At 45.8% G+C, this 20,147-nt stretch overlaps 1 protein-coding gene across 7 annotated transcripts in view; it reads right to left on the bottom strand.

Annotated features, from left to right (window-relative positions):
- The window catches only part of YLPM1 (YLP motif containing 1), a 1,323,976-nt gene that overhangs the window by 1,293,476 nt on the left and 10,353 nt on the right, over positions 1-20,147 (bottom strand). For all 7 annotated transcript variants that reach the window (XR_013600905.1, XR_013600906.1, XR_013600907.1 and 4 more), the window contains exon 2: positions 3,224-3,403. Coding sequence is in view for 4 of the 7 variants with exons in the window: in XM_078659897.1 (XP_078516023.1) it covers positions 3,224-3,403 (180 nt within the window). In the remaining 3 variants the exon portion in view is untranslated. The remainder of the gene's footprint in view (positions 1-3,223; positions 3,404-20,147) is intronic.

Below are 20,147 nucleotides of genomic sequence, written 5' to 3'. Positions count from 1 at the left end.
TCGGAATACTGACTACCACTTCAGTGATACGGGAACGTAAGCTTCACTGTGCCCAATTTGATTCATAAGGATGTCAGAGGATACGGGCTCCGAGATTTGTTAAGAGATACAGACTATGTAAAGAAAAAAAAAAGACGTTTTGAGATTATATGACATGGTTGGGTTTTTAACTATTCGGGTCTTAATGTCTCAAACAAAAAATCCTCTACGGGTTCTTTGGGTAACACCACCCCATGGTATTCTGCAGCCCTGGTATTGAGTTCCAGATAAGAAACATTGTCATCAGGTGGAGACAGCTTGAGGTGGAGACAGCTTGGCAGGGTAAAGGTCTGATCATTGTCCAATGGAGGGTCAATTGCTTAATCTGTCCATGGATCTACTTGTAATGCATGCCCCCCCATATAAATATCATCCCCATCATGATGAGATTGTGGAGAATCCAGAGGTGTGATGTGTAAAGGAATTAAAGTCTGAGAAGAGGGTGGTGGAGGGGATGGTGGTGGGTGATAACGACTGGTACCAACAGAGTTCTTTTTGAAAGGGATATTGTAATGACTCAGGGAGCTTGTGTTTGAGGCAGCTTGTAATGAATATGTCCAGTTTCTGGGTTGATATAAAGTCTCTTCTGTTTGGGATCCATCTTCTGTGGAACAATGTCTATATTTGAATAAGCTGAGGCATTTTTCAGTTTCGGCGCTGGCAATTTCAGGGCAAAAGTGGACTGCCACATGCTGAAGTTCTTCAGCATCTAGATCGAACTGCGGATCAAACTCGGCCGCGGAGAAGGCCTCTTCTTCCTCCACCGCTGATACTCCAATATCTTCTTGACCGGACTGTTAACTGAGATTGTTAATGCTTTGACGCTGCATCTCTCGACGCCGAGCCAGACAACCGCAAAGTTTTTTCTTCGACCGCGTCGCAGTTTTTTTGTGCTTCGGAGAGCTGGACTGACGCAGTTAGGCCCGAAGGCCATCCGCAAAGCCTTTAGGTCCAAAAGTAAATTCCATTGGCCGAAACAATACGCAAAGAGGTGGGAAAAGCATGCAAAACAATACTGTTGAGGGTAGTGTGGATTGCGCACAGAGGGTAACCCGAAGAATGATTTTGAACCTAATCACCCAACTGTTTCTGCCCAGTCATATCCATGTATTTGACCCCACCCCCTCCCTCCACCCTTGTTCCTCCTAACTATAATCCGAACTGAAACGTGGTACTGAACTGTAAGGGCTCAGCTCCGGGACTCGACACGCAACCGTTAAGGGAGGGAGGGCCTAGAGTAGTCACTTCGAACAGGCTAGTTAATCAGTGATGGCCACATCATGCATAAGTACACTAAACAGGTAACTAGCATGTCAAGCAAAGAAAACAAAATGTGCAAGACAAAAGTCACAAGTTCAGGTTAATGTGGAGAAACACCAAGTGCAGTGGTCACAGCAGTTGAATGGAGAGACTCGCAGCTCACCAACGCTGGACCCCACTCATTGCCCGCATCACTTTTCTCAGGAGCAGTGGAATCTGGCAGGCCACTGAGGCAGACTCCCTTACCACAAGGGCCCAGCCAGGATCTGTTGTCCAGCAAGCAAAGTTCCCAACTGTGGATCTGTGCATCCTCAGCATGGAGCCGCCCATCAGCCATCATGCAGTCCTGATGGACATACTCGGCAGTCCGCTCCCCGACGGGTGTCCAATTCCTCAATCGTTCCCGCTTTTACAGTCATCACTAGGGTTCTGACCGTCTCCCTCTCAATGTTCTGTCGACATCTAGTGCACCATCTTGCCACACCACAATTCGATCCTCTGTGTGTGTCCTATCGATTACCCCTTGTACGCCACCTACAGGATCTGGACCGGCGTATCACCCACCATCGAACCTCGAAGGAGTTATAGACCGTAGCCCAGACTACATTTCCCAGGGTCTCCTCCATTCACCTAATGGTCACTGCCATTAATTCGCACTTGTAACTAGACTGAATCATTTATTCAAACTGATGGGAATCGGCAATACCACAAGCCATCAAAAATGGACACTACATAAGGGGGAATAAATATACCCTCCTGCTGCATCGCATCACATTGTGGCATACACCAGCGGTAGGTGTTGTACTTAAGACACAGGCTGACGGTTGCCGGCCATCCACTGCATCTCACTAACAAAACCACCCTTTAGCAAGGACTAACGAGACTGGCAGAAGGGCTAATATTTGAAACAATTCAGAAAAGGGGGTGGTGATGAACAGAGTGTCTGAATTAAGCAGACCACTCTTACCCAGTCTTGGTAGTTTGGTTTGCCCTGTTCCCATCATGCACTGGGACAGGAACAGACTAATTTGCATATAGCCAAGTTCTGAGCTGGGATGGTGCAGTGAGCTAAAAAACGGTGATGGATCAAGCACCGATCTTTGGACTGGGTAAGAGTGGTCTGCTTAATTCAGGCACTCTGTTCATCACCACCCCCTTTTCTGAATCATTTTGTCCACCATAAGCGTGGAAGGGTATACTCAGATGTGAGTCCCTTGCTCATTGCACCATCAGGATTCAAGCAAGCCGGGCCGACGACGCCTGAAATGGCAGAAACCGGTCCCGGGAAGCTTGTTTCCTTCCCAGTATAAGAATTGGCTTGGTAGTTTGGTTTGCCCTGTTCCCATCATGCACTGGGACAGGAACAGACTAAATTGCATATAGCCAAGTTTCTGAGCTGGGATGGTGCAGTGAGCTAAAAAACGGTGATGGATCAAGCCCTGATCATTGGACTGGGTAAGAGTGGTCTGCTTAATTCAGGCACTCTGTTCATCACCACCCCCTTTTCTGATATTTGAAACAGCTTCAGGAAGATGAATTCAAGTCCTTGCATCTTGGAAATAAAGAGCAGAATCTCAGGAGTTTTTTGGGATAGTCCATTTCCAAACCATGTGTGGGTTAACAGCAAAGAGACAAAGGAATGTTTAAAAAGAACAGGGATATGATGGACAGCAGGACAATAAATAAAGCCACAAAACAATACTTGTGGCATTGCAATATTCGCACAAACCAGTAACATAACTCCCTCAAAAGCAATGGTCATTACCAGCAGCAATTTGTGTTATCAATGGCAGAATTCTAAAGGTATAGAAGCTCATAATGCACATACGGCTCAACAGCACCATCAACTGGAAAAAAAGCACAAAATTATATTGGTACAGTCAAAGTTCAGGAAAGATTTACTAAGGGTATTGAAGGACCTTACCTGCATGTGCGGAGGCTGCTGAATAATTTGCTGGTATTGCTGCAGTAGCTGTTGCAGCTGACCATGTTTAAGCATTATTCCTTGGTACTGGTAGCCAATGCGATGCTCTTGGTGCTGCTGCCAATGAGCTGCGGCTGCTTGCAACTGTTGCAGCCTGTGCTGCTCCATGGGGTCATCAAGCTAGGAAATAATAAGTTATTAGTTCAGCTAAAGGTAAAGAAAGAAAAAACATCTATTATTCAATCAAGTTTTCAATTACTAAGTATGAACATACTTTTTTTGGATGGGTGAGGGAAGGTTTGAAAATCTTAATTAAGTACTGCAAGTTGAAGCGCTAGAGAATTCCAGACTCCATTCTCATTCAGTGCAGTCCTATTCTGTATGCTACGGTGATGGGACTTATGTCATCTTCTCTGAAACATCTTTACAGGGACACCATGGTCATTACAATACAAAAAAAGTTGAATCTTACCTTCACAGCTCTTAACTTTGCTTACCATAAAGCTAGAATGGCTATAGACTTATTTTGGTCTCGGCAATAAGTAGTCACCTTTATAGTTCAAGTACAATTTTTGGATCAAAATGGATTATTTTTCTGTTGCACCTCTAAACAACCCAAAAAAGTGTTTTCCTGTCCCAGAAGGTCATCATTCCAGGTGGCCCTTTAATATCACAGTGCATACGTGGATTACTACTCTTGGTCCCATGTTTCGATCTCAGTTCAGAGGAGCTCTTTCATTGTCACTCTGTACTACCTAGGCTACTTGCATTCACTACAAAATATTCTTCTCATACCACTAGGACTTCAAACTACATTCTACCAAACAGACATGTGGCTGCCACTGAAGCTGCATTGGAAGAGGTGTGGCGCCGCGGCCAGGGCGACTGACGCTGGAATCTGGGGACCACGGTTCGATCCCCGGCTCCGGCGGCAGGTTAGCCCAGCACCATGTGACTCTGGGCAATAGCTCGCTTAATCTTCCCGACGGCCCCCAGCGCCTAGAGACCCTAACGGGTGATTGTGCGCTTTACAAATGTGGACTTTACTATTGTTCACCAAAAGAATAATCTATTACCACTAACGGTGGTTGCGAGTTACAACCTAGCAAAAAAGACTTTGCTATGTGAACCCTATTAACACACACCTATGTTACCGCAATACACAAGTTCTTCAGCAGTTTGCAGAGCAGTTTGCAGAGATTATCTAAAGAATGGGAAGGACCTACGAAAAACAGCATTAAAAAACTGCTGGTGAGAGGCAGGTCATACCAGAGGGGCGGGGAAGGGTAGAATGGAACTAATGAGCTGGGTGCATCTATTAAAGCAATGGACCTACCTGCCCTAAAGCCCACTAAGTATTGATGCTGTCCAGACCGATAAAAGCTATCCATAGGAGACCTAAAAATGGCATAAGAGCGAGGTCACAAATCAAGCTCAAAGTGTAGCTCTGACAAACCAATGGGAACTTGTTACCATTTCCTACGATCAAAGTGGCCTTGCAGTCAAGTAAAATCGCAGCTCTTCTACTCAAACCATTGAGTTTTTTCCCCACCCATTATGTCCAAGGATTATCGAACACTGATCATTAGGACCCTGTGTCTCAGCTTTGTAGAAAAGCGCCAAAGAAAACCAGATTGCCCAAAAATAAAAATAAAAAATAAAAAATTGGACCACATCATACATCTGCCAAAGTGACACTATAGACCTTCAAACTTCCTTACTTAGGACCACGGGGGAAGAGTTTTTAATGCATGAAAAGAGTTTCTTCAAATGCACTAATTACAACGGAGGTGGTAAAACCGTTTCCCACTTGTTTCTCCATTGTCTGGACTACAGGTACATGCAACAACCATAAGGAGCTTTGCTTTTTTCCTTCTGTTCACAGCTCCAAAAGGAGATTTCTGAAAGTTGCGCACAGCATTCAAGCAACACAGATTAGGAGAAGTCTCAGTGTTACATGCCACATCTGATTCTTTTATTGTCTGCATTGCTGCATCTGATTCAACCAGGAAATAAGTTGCATCTCAAAATTTACCCCCGTTTGACAACATGAGCCCTTGCAGCAATAAGTTTACGCAAAAGCCCAGTAGCTCCATTACCAGGACCAATGGAAAGTACAGTCTTAAAACCAGCATTGACAAAGCCAATAGGTCATACTATGCAAGAGCTTGGCTTTGGAAATGTGCTTTAGCCATGTTGTACACCAGTGCAGCTACTGTTCTGCAAGGTTAAAGTGAGCGGTGCGGAAGGGCAGAGTGGAGCAGTTGGAGGAGGTGTAAAGTGGAGGGGTGTAGTGTGAAGTATGTACGGTGTGTTAGCACACTGCCATTCCAGACAACACATTCAGTTAAAATCACCATTGCATTACACAGACTGTTTTACAGCGCACAAAAGATGTGTGGAAATGTAATCACCTTGTTGTTGTGTGCTGATGGTATTCAAATATTTGTTGCCCCCACATTTCAAAATCAGAAAAAAATGATGTGTTGTGTGTACATTACTAAATAATTCTTCTGAAATTTCAGCACAGTTCATTTTTGTTGTGTGCTAGAAAAACATCCTACAGCCTCGCTACACACTGGTACCCAGCAGGATTGTCACAAATGTTCCCACTTTGAAGTCGGAGCGTATGTTTTCTGGGGACCATACTCCGGTAGGGACACAAGCAAAAAGGATAAAAGTAATGAGCATAGTGTAGTATTTTATGGAAAAGCTGACTGGAAGTGTCCACGGGGCAGTGAAAAAGAAGGAGCAAAACCTCCTAAAAATTATCAAAAAAAGAGTTTGGTTACCTAATTTGTAAAAATGCTCTTGTAATGTCAATGGCATCAATAATAAGACTACATTTCGGGCTATACTGGCCTCGCAAAGAAAGTCTAACAGTAGTGTTATCAATTAGGAAACATCTTAATTCCTCATTACCTAAATTCAATAGTCCAGATTTAATTTCTCATGCTTTTTAGCATCAGATAATGCTGCAGTCAGAGCAGTGGCAGTACTCATCTCAAGTTGAGGGGGGGGGAGGCGGACTGGGGTTCAGACCTCTATTCACAACAAACTGATATAAGCGATTGTGGTTTTATAGTAGACAATCTCAATACTATATCTAGAGGGTTGGATAGGTTGGTTGGGGAGCGGGGTTTTAAAGTCATTCAGAATGCAAAACTGGATTGTTCTTACATTGGTAGGCCCAAATCCGCCCGCTTTTCTTTACGAGAATGAGACATGACCTGGCCCTATTCGATCCTTGGCAGGCTGATCACCCGTCAACATAGTCTTATATTAGTTTCTCTAAATGCTTTAGGTCTGCTTCCTGTATTATTTCTTCACACTATGCAAAGGTGCAGCGGAGATCTTCGCCTCAGTCTTTTCTGATCATTAAGTGCCTACAGTGAAGTTATTAATAGAAGATGTTAGCCATGTAAATCCAAGGTAGTCTTTAGATAAAACCCTACTAACAAACCTTACTTGGGTTGCCTATACGCGCAATGCATTATGGGACTTTCAGTGTGGGGCTACTTTGAAGCCTTTATTTGTGGGGAAGCCATTTCGTAAAAATAGCAGCATATGAGGATAAATAAAGCCAAAGAGGTTGTTGCAGCATGCTTTATATGTTCCAGCTAACTGCAGCTGTTCTCAAATATGCCAGAAGCTAGAGATTAACTTAATAAAGTCTTATCAAATCTAAAAGATCACTTTATAGCGGCGGAGCTAGTGAACCAAAATATCGGTTTTCAAAAAAGCTACAAGAAAAGGAGCACGTCAGGCACAACTTAATTTGGTCAGAAAAGAAAAATCAATAGCATCAATCTTTACCGATCACTCAAATGAGCTGGTGCAGGAAAGTGCCCTGGATCCCTGCCAATCAGGCTCCCGCCGGGCCTGTGTTCTTTCCCAAAACTGTACTTTTGTCTCTACCAATTGGCAAACCTCTTGGTCACCTGCAAGACCCTTGTAAAAGTTATCCCTGGAACCAAGGGCCTTTTGTATCAGAGAGCCTCGGAGGGTGGCATAATACATGCTGCAGCCTTCAGGACCCCTCACCTGAACACCCACACTGCCATTACAGGCTGAATTTTGGTGCAGACTAAACTGAAGAGTCGACATGGCACCATGCCTGGGTGCCATACCTACCAACAGGCTTGTAACCTCCCCAAACCAGGGACTGTAAACTGCAAGCGGACTAACCCAAACTTGAGAGCTTGTGTCTCAAAGCTCTTCAGCAGCAGCATCAAGCTGTGGCCAAATGTTGAATCTGGGGGTTTGTATGCATCACTGAAAGTGTTCCCTGGACTGGTAGTTTTGGGGGAAGTTTACTTACCCATTTAAGCAATTCTGACAAGAGGGCCCTCAAGCACACAATCATGTACTTGGCTGCACCACCAGCTAATCTGCAAGATGCAAGAAAAGCTAAACCTAACAATACCTCAAACAACCTCAATAAAAAATACCAACATGAAGAAATGAGATTGCAGCAAAACAAGCTTACATGCAGGGTGCTTGAGACAGTCTTCCCAGAACTATGCATGACTGATCCACCTAGTAAAGGAGTAAGAAACTGCAAGACTGCCCCCTAACAACCAGACACTCTTTTTCTGTGCAAGTCATGCTGTTAAACATGATAAGCCACTACAAGTATGAGGTGGTTGGCGACAGTCAAGGTTCACCCTATTCCTGGCGACTTTGCAAATACACCATGTTAATTTTTTTTTCTGGTCAGATCGCAGGGATCTTGCAGCTCATGAGTGACCCTAGACCATCAAAACACCCTCCAGACTCATGCAGGCAAGTACATACTGTGACGCTTCTTGCAAGACTTCCCAGCTAGCAGGTTTGTTCTGAAAGAAAAGCAGGCCAGCAGCGATTTCACTACTCACGAGGAGCCTTGTCATGCGTTGTTCTGCAGGAGTCCTTGGTGTTCAGATACTCGGGCAATTGCTGGTAAAAGGGACAACACCCAAAAACCAAGGATCTGTTGAACGCAAACCTTCCAGCAATCCAGGAAGGGTGCATCCACCTGATGCCCAGTTTGCCAGGGAAATTCTGAACAAGCCTGGAGAAAAGAACAGCAGTGCTCTTATCCTTCCATTGTGTTTGATGCTGTAGGTCATACCATTGATATCCATGGATCTGAGCAAGCAGGGTTTACACATCTGTGGTACAGTTAACAAGATCCATTGACTGCTCTGCATTCAACTATGCCGATTCCACTTAACTACGCAAGTAATATTCAAGGAAATATTCTCTCCACCCATCCAAGTACATTTTTGTAAGATTCAATCAGGGGAGAATTTAGAAGGCTCTTATTAATCTTCAAATTATTCAGAGTTTTGCAGTCCGGAAAAATGACAGCTGAAACAAATGCTTGACAATTTAGGAATATACATAGGAAAAGACTTCAGGGCTTTCAATTGAGCCAACGACCTCTTTGGCACACATCCTCTGTAGATCTTTACGGATTATTTTTAATGGTTACAAATTATAGCAAAATGTCCTCTCAGGTGAGTGCCTTGCTCCGTAGGAAATAAAAATCAAATCAAGTGTTAAGAGGCCAAACAGATTTATACTGGTGCCCATGTGCAAATTGCAGCCAAGACAGCATCCTGCATCAGTTACCAATACCATAGGAGCCAGCAACAGTGGTAAAGGGACTCCGGCGACGATCGCAGCCAAAACCAGGAACGAGCTCCCTATGAACATCAGACGCTCCCCGACCCTGCACACGGTCAGGAAGGACCTCAAGACCTGGCTCTTTGACTGCTCCGGAGCGATTAACCACCACACACAAGGTTTCTACAGGTATGGTGATTTGGGAAGGAGTATGTGCAAGCTAATAGATCCAACACAGAAAAAGATTTCCATCAAGAAAAACATGTCCAGCACACACATTTAACAAGCACATGCAAAATGCCCACATCACATTTTGTGTACATGTACCATGCATGAAGGCAAGGGAGCCACTTCAGTGGAAATAGGCAAACCATTAGCCACTCTACAGAGTTACAGATACAACAGCATGGGTTTTCTGCACAACAAATCCACTACCACCACCCTTGGCAGTCACTCTTTGGGTCATCCTTCTGCCCTTTCAGATCACTACTACAACGAAGGAAAAAAAGTAAAGAAAGCACCTCAAGAGATTTGATTGTTTGTTCATTTAACTTAACAAATAAAACATGAGACAAGCATTTACAATGCAATAGGTCTCCCAGCTTTAAAGTTTGAGCTATTGGCATTGTATATTACAATGTGTTACATTAACTTGTTATCAAACTCTGAATTGTTGTATAAAGATGATTTGCAAACTGTCAAATGTTGCTGAATAGTAAGCAACGTTGTGAATAATATTGTTTGCTAGTCATCCTTGGGTACCAGAGTACTTCACTTGAGGCAGCTCACTACTCTGCACTCACTACTCTGCACTCACTACTCTGCACTCACTACTCTGCACTCACTACTCTGCACTCACTACTCTGCACTCACTACTCTGCACTCACTACTCTGCACTCACTACTCTGCACTCACTACTCTGCACTCACTACTCTGCACTCACTACTCTGCACTCACTACTCTGCACTCACTACTCTGCACTCACTACTCTGCACTCACTACTCTGCACTCACTACTCTGCACTCACTACTCACTACTCTGCACTCACTACTCACTACTCTGCACTCACTACTCACTACTCTGCACTCACTACTCACTACTCTGCACTCACTACTCACTACTCTGCACTCACTACTCACTACTCTGCACTCACTACTCTGCACTCACTACTCACTACTCTGCACTCACTACTCACTACTCTGCACTCACTACTCACTACTCTGCACTCAGCACTCACTACTCTGCACTCAGCACTCACTACTCACTACTCTGCACTCACTGCTCTGCACTCACTGCTCACTACTCTGCACTCACTACTCACTACTCACTACTCTGCACTCACTGCTCACGGCGGAGTCGATGCGTCTCGCGGCCCGGGGCTCCTGTGAGCGGTGTGGAGACCCGGGGCCGCGCTAGCAGGAGGTTGGGCGCCGCGTGCTGAGAGAAGAGTCCCCGACATTGCCCAGGTAAGTTTCAAAAGGCTGGGGGGGCTTGGTGCACTTGTTTCTCTCTGTATTAGGTCATCGTTGTCTGCCACATTATTTTGATGTCGGTGTTTTATGATGACATTGATTACAAAGGATCCAGTGTTGTTTTTCACTTGGGATGCAAGTCAACATGGTTCTCAGCAACTCAAATCGTATAGGGACAGTATAGTTTGTCCTAGTATTTTTAGTTCAGATCTAACAGCTAAAAAGTGATATTTTGTTAAGTCATAGAACACACTAAACGTTCTGTTGGTGGAGTAACAAACTTATTTTTATATCTGTTTATTTTTTAATTTGAAGTTTCATCATCTGCAGGCTGTGCCTCATAAGTGAACATCGTCAGATTTTATGCACGTCCTTTCGGAAAGTGACACTGTCATTTTGACCTATCACTCGGGCACATCACACTGGGAAAAATTACTTTTGCCTTGTGGAGAAACAAAAGATGAAATTGACCTGTAATTCTATGAAATATTTTCTCATAAAATTAACATGACCTGGCTATGACCAGAGGCATCTAAATGGCAGATATCTTGTCTCCTGAGCTTTGCTTTTACTCTGTTTCAACCTTCTCCATATAGAATATGTTGAACGCCCTGTACTTTAATGTAAACATAGATAACTAAGGTGTATTGTATGTGTAACTTGTAATTTAAGGTTACTGGCTGCTATACAGACTGACTTCTTCTATGCTTGATATACAATGGAAATATGTGCCAGTATGTCATTGTAACTTGCTCATAGAATGAGTGAATGAATGCCCGTGTGTTGAGCATTTTTCTAGCATTTTCCACACGAGGAGTGGAGGGGAAGTCAGGCACGGTCGCCTGTGACGGGGGCGGGGCCACGTCCAGACCGGAAGAGGAGGCAGGCGGAGTCGATGCGTCTCGCGGCCCGGGGCTCCTGTGAGCGGTGTGGAGACCCGGGGCCGCGCTAGCAGGAGGTTGGGCGCCGCGTGCTGAGAGAAGAGTCCCCGACATTGCCCAGGTAAGTTTCAAAAGGCTGGGGGGGCTTGGTGCACTTGTGTGTGTGTGTGTGCGTGTATGCTCGTGTGTGTATGCGACGGCGACGGTGACGGCGGGGGAGGGGGGAGGGGGGGCCTCGGGGATGCGCGCGCCCCAAACTGTCTGTGTGTGTGTATGCGACGGCGGGGGGGCCTCGGCGCACTCGTGTGTGTGTGTATGCATGGGAGAGTGTGTGTCTCTGTATGTATGTATGTATGTATGTGCGTGCGTGCGTGCATGGGTGCTCGTGTGTGTGTCTGTGTCTGTGTGAATGCGCATGCGTGTGGGAGCTTCCCAGGAGACAGCAGCTGGCCACAGCGCTCGTTCGCGTGCGCGTGGCCAGCTCTAATCGCCTCCTCGGAGACAAAATGCGCGCGGCCAGTACTGTCTCCTGGGGAGCACAGTCAGTGACAAAAGATCTCCTGGCGGACACAGCGCTGACGCGCTGTTAAACGCCAGGAGACCTAAAAAACTTCCTATCAGGGCTGCACAGCGTTTCAAAGCTGTGCAGATATCTCATCCCAACAGAGTTTGGGTTGTTTCTTACTCTGGAGCCCATACCTGGGCCAAAGACAATGTAATTGCAAGAACGTGGGAAAAGGTGTTCTTCCAAATTAGCTGAGTGTTGAAATAAAAGACTTGAACATTTTAGAAAGTGTTACCCCCATAAAAAGGAGATTGCTACAGGTTTAGTTGATGACAAGCTGTAAATAAGATCAGCCCAGGGAAGGGGTCCACATACACCCCCCCCTTCCTATATAATTTTTTTTAAGCTACCTAACTTTGCCAGGAGGTCCCCATCTACCACTCTGCAATCACGCCTCCTGCTACACTACTGGTTGGGGGTTAAGTCTCCATGGCTCCTGAGGGCCACAGGACTTTAGTGGTCTTCTTACCACAACTAGTAGTGGGACAGAAGGCAGGTTTGAAGAGCAGTGGAGACGGGGGAAGTTGCGAACCACAACCACTCAGTAATCCAGCTGTCTGGGGCTTACTGCAGGTAACAGGAGAGGTAGTTGGCCACCAAGGACCCTCAGTAGTGCATCGGCCTGGGTGGGTGGGGCGTTTATAGCAGTGGAGTATGGGGGCATGGCCATGTGGGTTAGACATGACAACTTGAAACATTTTGATTTTTATTGCATTGTAATGCAACATGGTGAAAAAATGTTAACCTAGTAAAATTGTGTAAAGCATTCTACATGTTGCAAACAGGAAATGATTGAGGGGCATGTGATGTATTTTTTTCCCCCTAAAATGAGGTTGCCCAGTTGAAGGCGGAAGCTGAAATGTGTATGTGTCCTGTGATGGGTGTTGTTGCATATGAAATAATTACATGCAAAAAAATGAACTCAAGAAAGCGGACTCACCAGTGTTTGGCTCTTTCGCGGGATGAGTGTGGCTGAAAAAACTCCTGACGAGCGGTCATTTTGGAGATATACACACACACAGCTTTCAGGTAGCAATAAAAATGAAGATAATGCTTGGGAATATGTTCCTGCTACAGAAAGATCGGACGTTTGTCTAGTGACAGTTTTGATGCCAAAATTGCACAGAGGGCCTTCTGCAAAGAACAGATCTGTATTTTTGTGTATAGCAAAGTGAATTAGTAACAATTGGCGTTACAAATGCTTTTAAAACAAACTCAATGTATGTGAGAGGGGCTACTCAGAGAAGAGAGGCACGTTTGCTGGGTGGTAGTGAGGGATTCCAAGGAGGTGGTCATAGCACGTATTTGTAAAGTGCACATTCGCACGTGGGAATCTTGGCACTGAACAACATGTTTATCGGAGGTCATGAAGTAGAAAAAAGAAAAACGCAAGGAACTTCATATTACCTTATGAACAGTACATTGTCCTATCTTTAATTCATATGGGCCTTTATTCAAAACATACCACAGACATTTTTGAAAAACTAATCATTTTTGTTTCTCTTTTAAAACATATATACACATACATAGACATACATATATAAATATGGTAATATTAAGTTCCCTATGGTTTAGTGGATAGATATTTCTTCCACCTTGCCATTTCCTTTTTTCTACTTTTTGTAGTTTTTTACCCAGGTATAGGAGGGTAACTTGGGTAAACCCAAACATTTTTTAATATATTGGAGGGCAGGGGCGCCAAGGGGCCACAGTGCCACCAGCCCTAAAGGCTGTGATGATGGCTATGTTGCAAAGTAAAACAATACTGCCCATTATCCCTTTTTATTGTCTTTGAAGAATCTGCAGATTTTGGAAAGGCAAAGTAATGCGACTTAGTCATTGACTGTTGCACACCTACTGTTTCAAATCAACACATCTGCCTTCTACCTAGGATAGTGTTTTTAAAGGATGTTTTAAGCACTAGCCGAGATGGCGTCTCGTTGGATGAATGCTGCCCAGGCCCAAAATTAGCTTTTTGTGTCCAGCTTTAAGGCAGGATCAAAGACAGAAGATACAGACCGCATCTGAGGGAAGAGGACAATAGAGCAGAATCTGGGAGTGATTTTTCAGTAGGCGCAATTCCATCCAACAACTCATCTTCCAGCAATTGAGGGAGATGACGATGACAGTCACGCTGTCCCTCCGCAAGCAGTCTGTGCAGCTGGATAACAGTAGCGTGTTAGACCAAACTAGAGAGCAGACATGTGCCGCAGCAAACACAAAGAGTGCATTCTTGGCAGCCTCCCAAATTTAGTTCAGTCCCAAATTCCACCTTTCACTGGTGGCGCTGGAGGTAAAGTCGATTCGGCTAATTCTTTGCCAACTGACTAAGTCCATCTCTTTTTGGATGTCTACATCCTTGAGGAAATTGTGCAGCAAACAAATCTGCATGCCGAACAATTTTTTTGAGGGAGCACAGAGGCACACTTGGGCCTCATTCTAGGGCATATAAGTGTACTTCCACTTCTTATGGGGAGTTGAAGATCATTTTTGGCCCTATACTCAAAATGAGGGTAGTGCTTAAACCAACCTTGCTGTCCTACTGGTCTACTCGCATAGTTTGGATAACCTTTCTTCGCACAGTACATGAGCGGAGATTACTGTGGCCTGCGGTAGTTAGTGGTCAGCGCAAAAAATTCCCTCAGGAGCTTGTTTGTAAGTAGCCTAAGAAATCCAACAGCACTGTGTTGCATTCCATAGAACTGCTCGCAGTCAAGTTCTCAGATAGGGATGCGCACTACAATTCATGAGCGCAATTACCCAGTCACAGTTTGGGGTCAGATGGCGAAGTCCACAAGCCCACCTGATTAAAACAAGTACATGTGTAGAGTGGACAAGAACGACCAGGTTCTTCGGCCATACAATGCGAGCCATAAAACTCGCATTTGGTATAAGAAACCGTTTACCCACCTTATCAAGATGGCAACATACATGTATGGTCTTTATCGTCGGACAACCACGGGAAGACCCATTTCTTTACTTTCAGTTGTCTGATTTCAAAGTCTCACTGCTACAGAAGCAGCAGCCTCCATTTCATAAGTTCTGGCAGACGTGGTACGGCCGCAGGAGTGACAATTTGCAGATGGCATTCCTGCAACAGCCAAAAAGGAGGGACCAGATCGTTGTAAAGTGTGCTTGATGCAGGAGAGTCGGGTTTACTGTCCTGAGTGCCCATTTCAGCCAGCCTTTTGTTTCCCTTCTTGCTTTATGTTGTATCATACTAAAGCAACGTACTGGAAAATTGACTGAGGTGGAGCGGTCGTTGGGTAAAGCTTTTAATGGTCGTGAATGGATACCTACTGTATTGACCACTACTTAGCTAGGAAAGCAGCTGCAGAATTTTAGTTTCTCTACTTCATAAAGTCATGGACTTCTTGACACCTTTATACACCCTCAGAACGTGGTAGGTGTTCTGTTCACCAATTGACAAGCGAATTATAGCCCCCACACTGCACATACTGGTGGACAGAACATAAGCTGCATTGTCACAGTATGCTGTTTTGCAAAATGTCAAAGGATTGACTGGATTTTGAAGTGCTAGTTAAGGAACTTATGTATACTACATAAGCAACCCCATGATTGCCATTGAGAACCAGAGTAAGTGCAATATGCCAAACAATGTCCAGTGGGACTTATTCACCAACATTTTGCCTTCCTTTGAAAGTGTGCAAACTCATTTAGTAACTTGTATCATAACCATGTTATTGAAAAGGGGTACAGAACACAATAACTTGTATGATTGTTTTTACATTTTATGCTAAGGATGTGAAAACGCATCATAAAGATAGTGTCCTGTATCCTTTTTTAGGTCGAGGACTCAGTCGCACTGCGTAAGCAGTGTGGGCGGAGCCCGAACATTTAATGTTTCTTAGAGTGGGCTTGGAACCCGCCCTTCTTCTCCATTGGCTGGCCTAGTAAATGCTGGCCAGCCATTGGAGGAGAGGGGCGTCACTCGGTTCAAGCCCCGTCATTTTCGGAGGCGTTTTTTTAAGCTTCTTTCTTGTTTTTGTTCTCTCCTCTTCCCATTGGCTGGAATTTTACCTTCCAGCCAATGGAAAGAGGAGAGAACGAAAACCACGCCCCCGATCGGAAAATGTTGGCGCTTTGCTGAAGCCATTTAAGCCCTACCGCCGCCGGAAGATGTCCTCAGGTGAGTGCTTGCTGTCCTGCCCCCCCCCCCCACTCGTCGTTCGAAAATCTTAAACATGAGTGGTGCTGAGCAAAGCAACAGGCATGGGCTTAGTATGTTTGTTTTGTGGTGGTGCAGACTTATTTATTTATATTTTATATAGTGCGAACATTACCGAAAGGTGTCAAAGCGCTTTACATAAGGTATTGGTGATGAAGTTTAGGCGAGAAAGGTGAGGCGGGGTTCCTGGGGTAGGAGGAGGGCGTGGATCGAGCTTTAATTGCACCAAGCAGTACTTTGAGAAGGTGGGGGACAATGTAGCATGCACTGGGGTCGTGCCGAAAAGTTTGGGAGGCGCAGCCTAAAGAAAAGGAGGTGTGGCTGAAAGTTGGGGGCATGTCTGACTGCGAAGCAGGAGTAGTTTGGAAGCGTTGCATGCAGTCTGCGCGCATGCGCCTCGAGGCGCTCAGATCGCAGCAGTTGCTGGAAGGCTGCACACCATGGCACCTTTGCTGAAGCTCTGCTCCCTGGTTCTCCTCAGTTTATGGTGTTTGCGCAGCAGGGTGTCCCAGGCGGCGGCGAGCCCCCGCAAGGGCGCAGTGGAGCAGCGCGGCCGAAGGTAAGCCGGATGTGCGAAGTGCTGGCACCTGATGGCATGTCTGTCCTGCAACAGCTGGGGTAGTCCACTGGCCCGGGCAAGCCTTCCTTGGATCACCTGGGGAAGTCCACAGGTCAAGGATGCGCTTTGTTAGAAGGGTGTTTAGGGAGTTCTGTCCCCCGGCTGTGCAGAGACCACCCGGACTGCAGCCTGTTAAAAGACTGTAGCAGGGGACCTGTCCTGTCACATCATTGGAGTGGTCGGCCATATTTGCTCAGATTTCCTCATTACGGCTCCTGTTTAGCAGAAATAAATGCGTTACAACCGGTAACGAGGACACAAATTCCCTCCATCAATCACCCCTCCCCCCCAAAGCAGAACCGTTTATTTCATTTGAGTGCCCCAGTCGTTGTGATTGTTGCAAGACAGCTGAGATGCAACCGCACCAGCCTGATCACCAAAATGCGCAGCGCTTTCAGTGGCGTTGATGTTCAGTTAACTGCTACTGCACCTCTGCGGTAGCCCACACCACCTCTTTACATCCAGTTCATTGGTGATCCCCTGTTCTCCACTTACTGGCAGCTGAGAGGGGGGGGGCCTGTCCAGGTTCGACCATTCCTGGAGGACGAGACTGACCTGCAGCTGTGGCACTGGAGCTAAGAGCGCCTCATCAACCTCCACTCTGGGCAGGCATTGGAGGCGTTGAGTAATGGCTCTGCTGAGCGTGCTCCCCTGCCCCCTCGCTGTGCTTGCTCCCCTACCCCCTGGCTGTGCTTGCTCTCCTACCCCCTGGCTGTGCTTGCTCTCCTACCCCCTTGTTGCTTGCTCTCCTGCCACTGCCCCCCGCTGTGCCTGCTCCCCTACCCCTTCGCTGTGCTTGCTACCCTGCCCCCTCGTTCGTTGTGCTTTCTCTCCTGCCCCCTGTGTGTGGGTGCTAATGCAATTAGGTCTTGCATATGCAAACGATTAAGCTATTGGCAATGTAAATGATGAACAACAATTGATGGGCAGAATGCAGAACAATGTCATACATTCACCCCAGTACAGAGATCTGGGCCTAAATCCATCTTTTTTGCACTCCACACCATCCCAGTTCAGACATGGCCATATGCAAATCAGTCTTGACCCTGTGTCTCATGGGAACAGTCCAGACCGACCTGCCAAGCCATGGCCATGTCTTTCCTGGACCAAAATCAAGCATCCTAGGGCCGGTGGGATGGGTATGCTCAAACGTGAGTCCCATGCTCTCCACACCACTGGAGTCAAGCTATCCTGGCTGAAGACGGCTGATAGCCAGATACCGGTCCTAGGATGCTTGATTCTGGTCCAGGAAAGACATGGCTTGGCAGTTCGGGCTGGACTGTTCCCATGAGACACAGGGTCATGGCTGATTTGCATATGGCCATGTCTGAACTGGGGTGGTGTGGAGTGCAAAAAAAGATGGGTTTAGGCCCAGATCTCTGTACTGGGGTGAATGTATGACATTGTTCTGCATTCTGTCCATCAACTGTTGGTTTTGCAATGTAAATGATAATGCCATTTATTAATGATTAAAAATTAATTTAAAAAAATGTCATGAGCAATGCCAATAGTTCTACCTTTTATAATGCAGAGACCATTGCATTGTAAATGCTTGTTAATAACATTGGGTCTGATACAAGTTAGTTATTGAGCGTTCACGAAATCAAGGCAAAAGTAAAAATGTCGGCGAATGAGTCCCAGAGGACAATTGTTGGGGTTATTACTTTAGGGAGCTTAGGCAATATTCCCCAGCACGTTTGCGTTAGTATCAACAGTAGATAAGCGTGCTCAGTTCGAGGAATACAACAGGCCTTGCAAGGCACCATCGGACACCCCAACTTGCATCCACAAACTGGAATGAGTTGTATTTAGCACAGTAACGGTTGATGGCACATGACAAACATTTTCTCAAGCTTCGTCAGAACTTAGTAGATGTTCAGTTTGCTGTATGAAAAGTGCATTACAGTCACAGGGCTGCACAGAAAGGTGGATGGGACATACGCTACGTTATCACAGACTTGCCTGTGTTTCAAAACTACAGTTCTTCAAAGTTTGTCTTATTTAGGAAACTTTGGGAAATTCCCCAGCATGTTTCAAAGGTAGATATGCACACTCAGTTCAAGGAATTGGCAATGGGGCACACTTTGACACCCCCAACTTGCGCCCACAAACTGGAAGGAGTTTGATTTATCAACAGTGAGTGCGCTAAAGGCACATGAAAGATGCGTCTTTCTGAGCCTTATGTGGCTGTCATATGAGCCATTAGTAAAGGTTCAAAAGGCATACATTCTGTCATGTTCAGCAAGGAGGTAGTTCCTTGTGAGGTGGTAAAATGTAGTCAAACACCTGCAAATCTCAAATGTATCTAAGAAAATCAAAGTGAGACCGAGACAGCCACAGACATGTCAGTTTTCAGAGGGCTGCCAATGCAGGTACAGAAGTCTAGGTCAGGTAGCATTCACTGCAGTAGTCCCTAGAGGTCCGTTTGGAGTAGTTCAGAAAATTAAACAACTGTTGAATAGTGTGCAATACGAAGCATTTTATAAGTGGTTTGACAAAGACCACAAACAAGTTCATGCTCTTTATCTGCAGACCGCTCCAAAAGCAACAAAAGCAAAATTTCTAGCAGCAAAACATTAGAGGTAGGTTATCATCAAATAACTGGAGCTAGAAGAGTCCCAGCTAATTTAGAACCACTAGCAAAGCCAAAAGGACACGCCTATACAAGAGCTATTGGCGGTGCCAATGTTCAGCATGGCTAAAAGTTGGTGTCATAAAGGAGAGTGGCGGCGCGGAGGGCTAGAGGGACAGCACAGTCGTAGGCTGGAGTGGTATATCTGCGTTGGTTGGAGTTCAGTGGGGAAGGAGCGCCATTGAGCAGCCTAGACTGAAGGGGGGGTAAAGTACAAAGTAGATAGGTATAGAGTGCATTGGTCTTGAGTGCAATGACGTAGGGTGCAGCAGTGTGGAGTGGAGCACGGCTGAAGTAGAGTACAGTGGTGTGAAGTAGACTGTTGTGGAGTGGCGCAGAGTAGTGTGTAGCGTAGATTAGAATGAGTGGAGTAATGCAGGGCAGAGTAGTGTGGAATAGAATGCATTGGTATAGAGTGCAGTAGAGTGGTGTAAAGTTGAGCAGTGCAGAGTAGAGTTAAGTACTGTAGAGTTCAGTGGCACAGTTCAGTCTTTTAGAGTAGTGTTCAGTGATGTGTTGGAGAGTGCATTGGCGTACAATGCAGTGATGCAGAGTGGTGTATAGAGCAATAGCAGAGTAGAATGGTGCAACGGCGAACAGAGCAGCACAGACTGCAGTGGCAGAGTGACATAGAAGATTATTTCAGACTAGAGTAAAGTGGATTGGAGTGGTGCAGGGTAGAGAGCACTGGTGTGGAGTGGACTGGCGTAGGGTGCATTGGTTTCGAGCAAACTGGCGTAGGGTGCATTGTTTCGAGTGAGCTGGCGTAGGGTGCATTGGTTTCGAGTGAGCTGGCGTAGGGTGCATTGGTTTCGAGTGAGCTGGCGTAGGGTGCATTGGTTTCGAGTGAGCTGGCGTAGGGTGCATTGGTTTCGAGTGAGCTGGCGTAGGGTGCATTGGTTTCGAGTGAGCTGGCGTAGGGTGCATTGGTTTCGAGTGAGCTGGCGTAGGGTGCA

Source organism: Lissotriton helveticus, chromosome 9, assembly GCF_964261635.1.
Source record: "Lissotriton helveticus chromosome 9, aLisHel1.1, whole genome shotgun sequence".
Lineage (NCBI taxonomy): Eukaryota > Metazoa > Chordata > Amphibia > Caudata > Salamandridae > Lissotriton > Lissotriton helveticus.
This window is presented reverse-complemented; position numbering and strand designations above follow the sequence as displayed.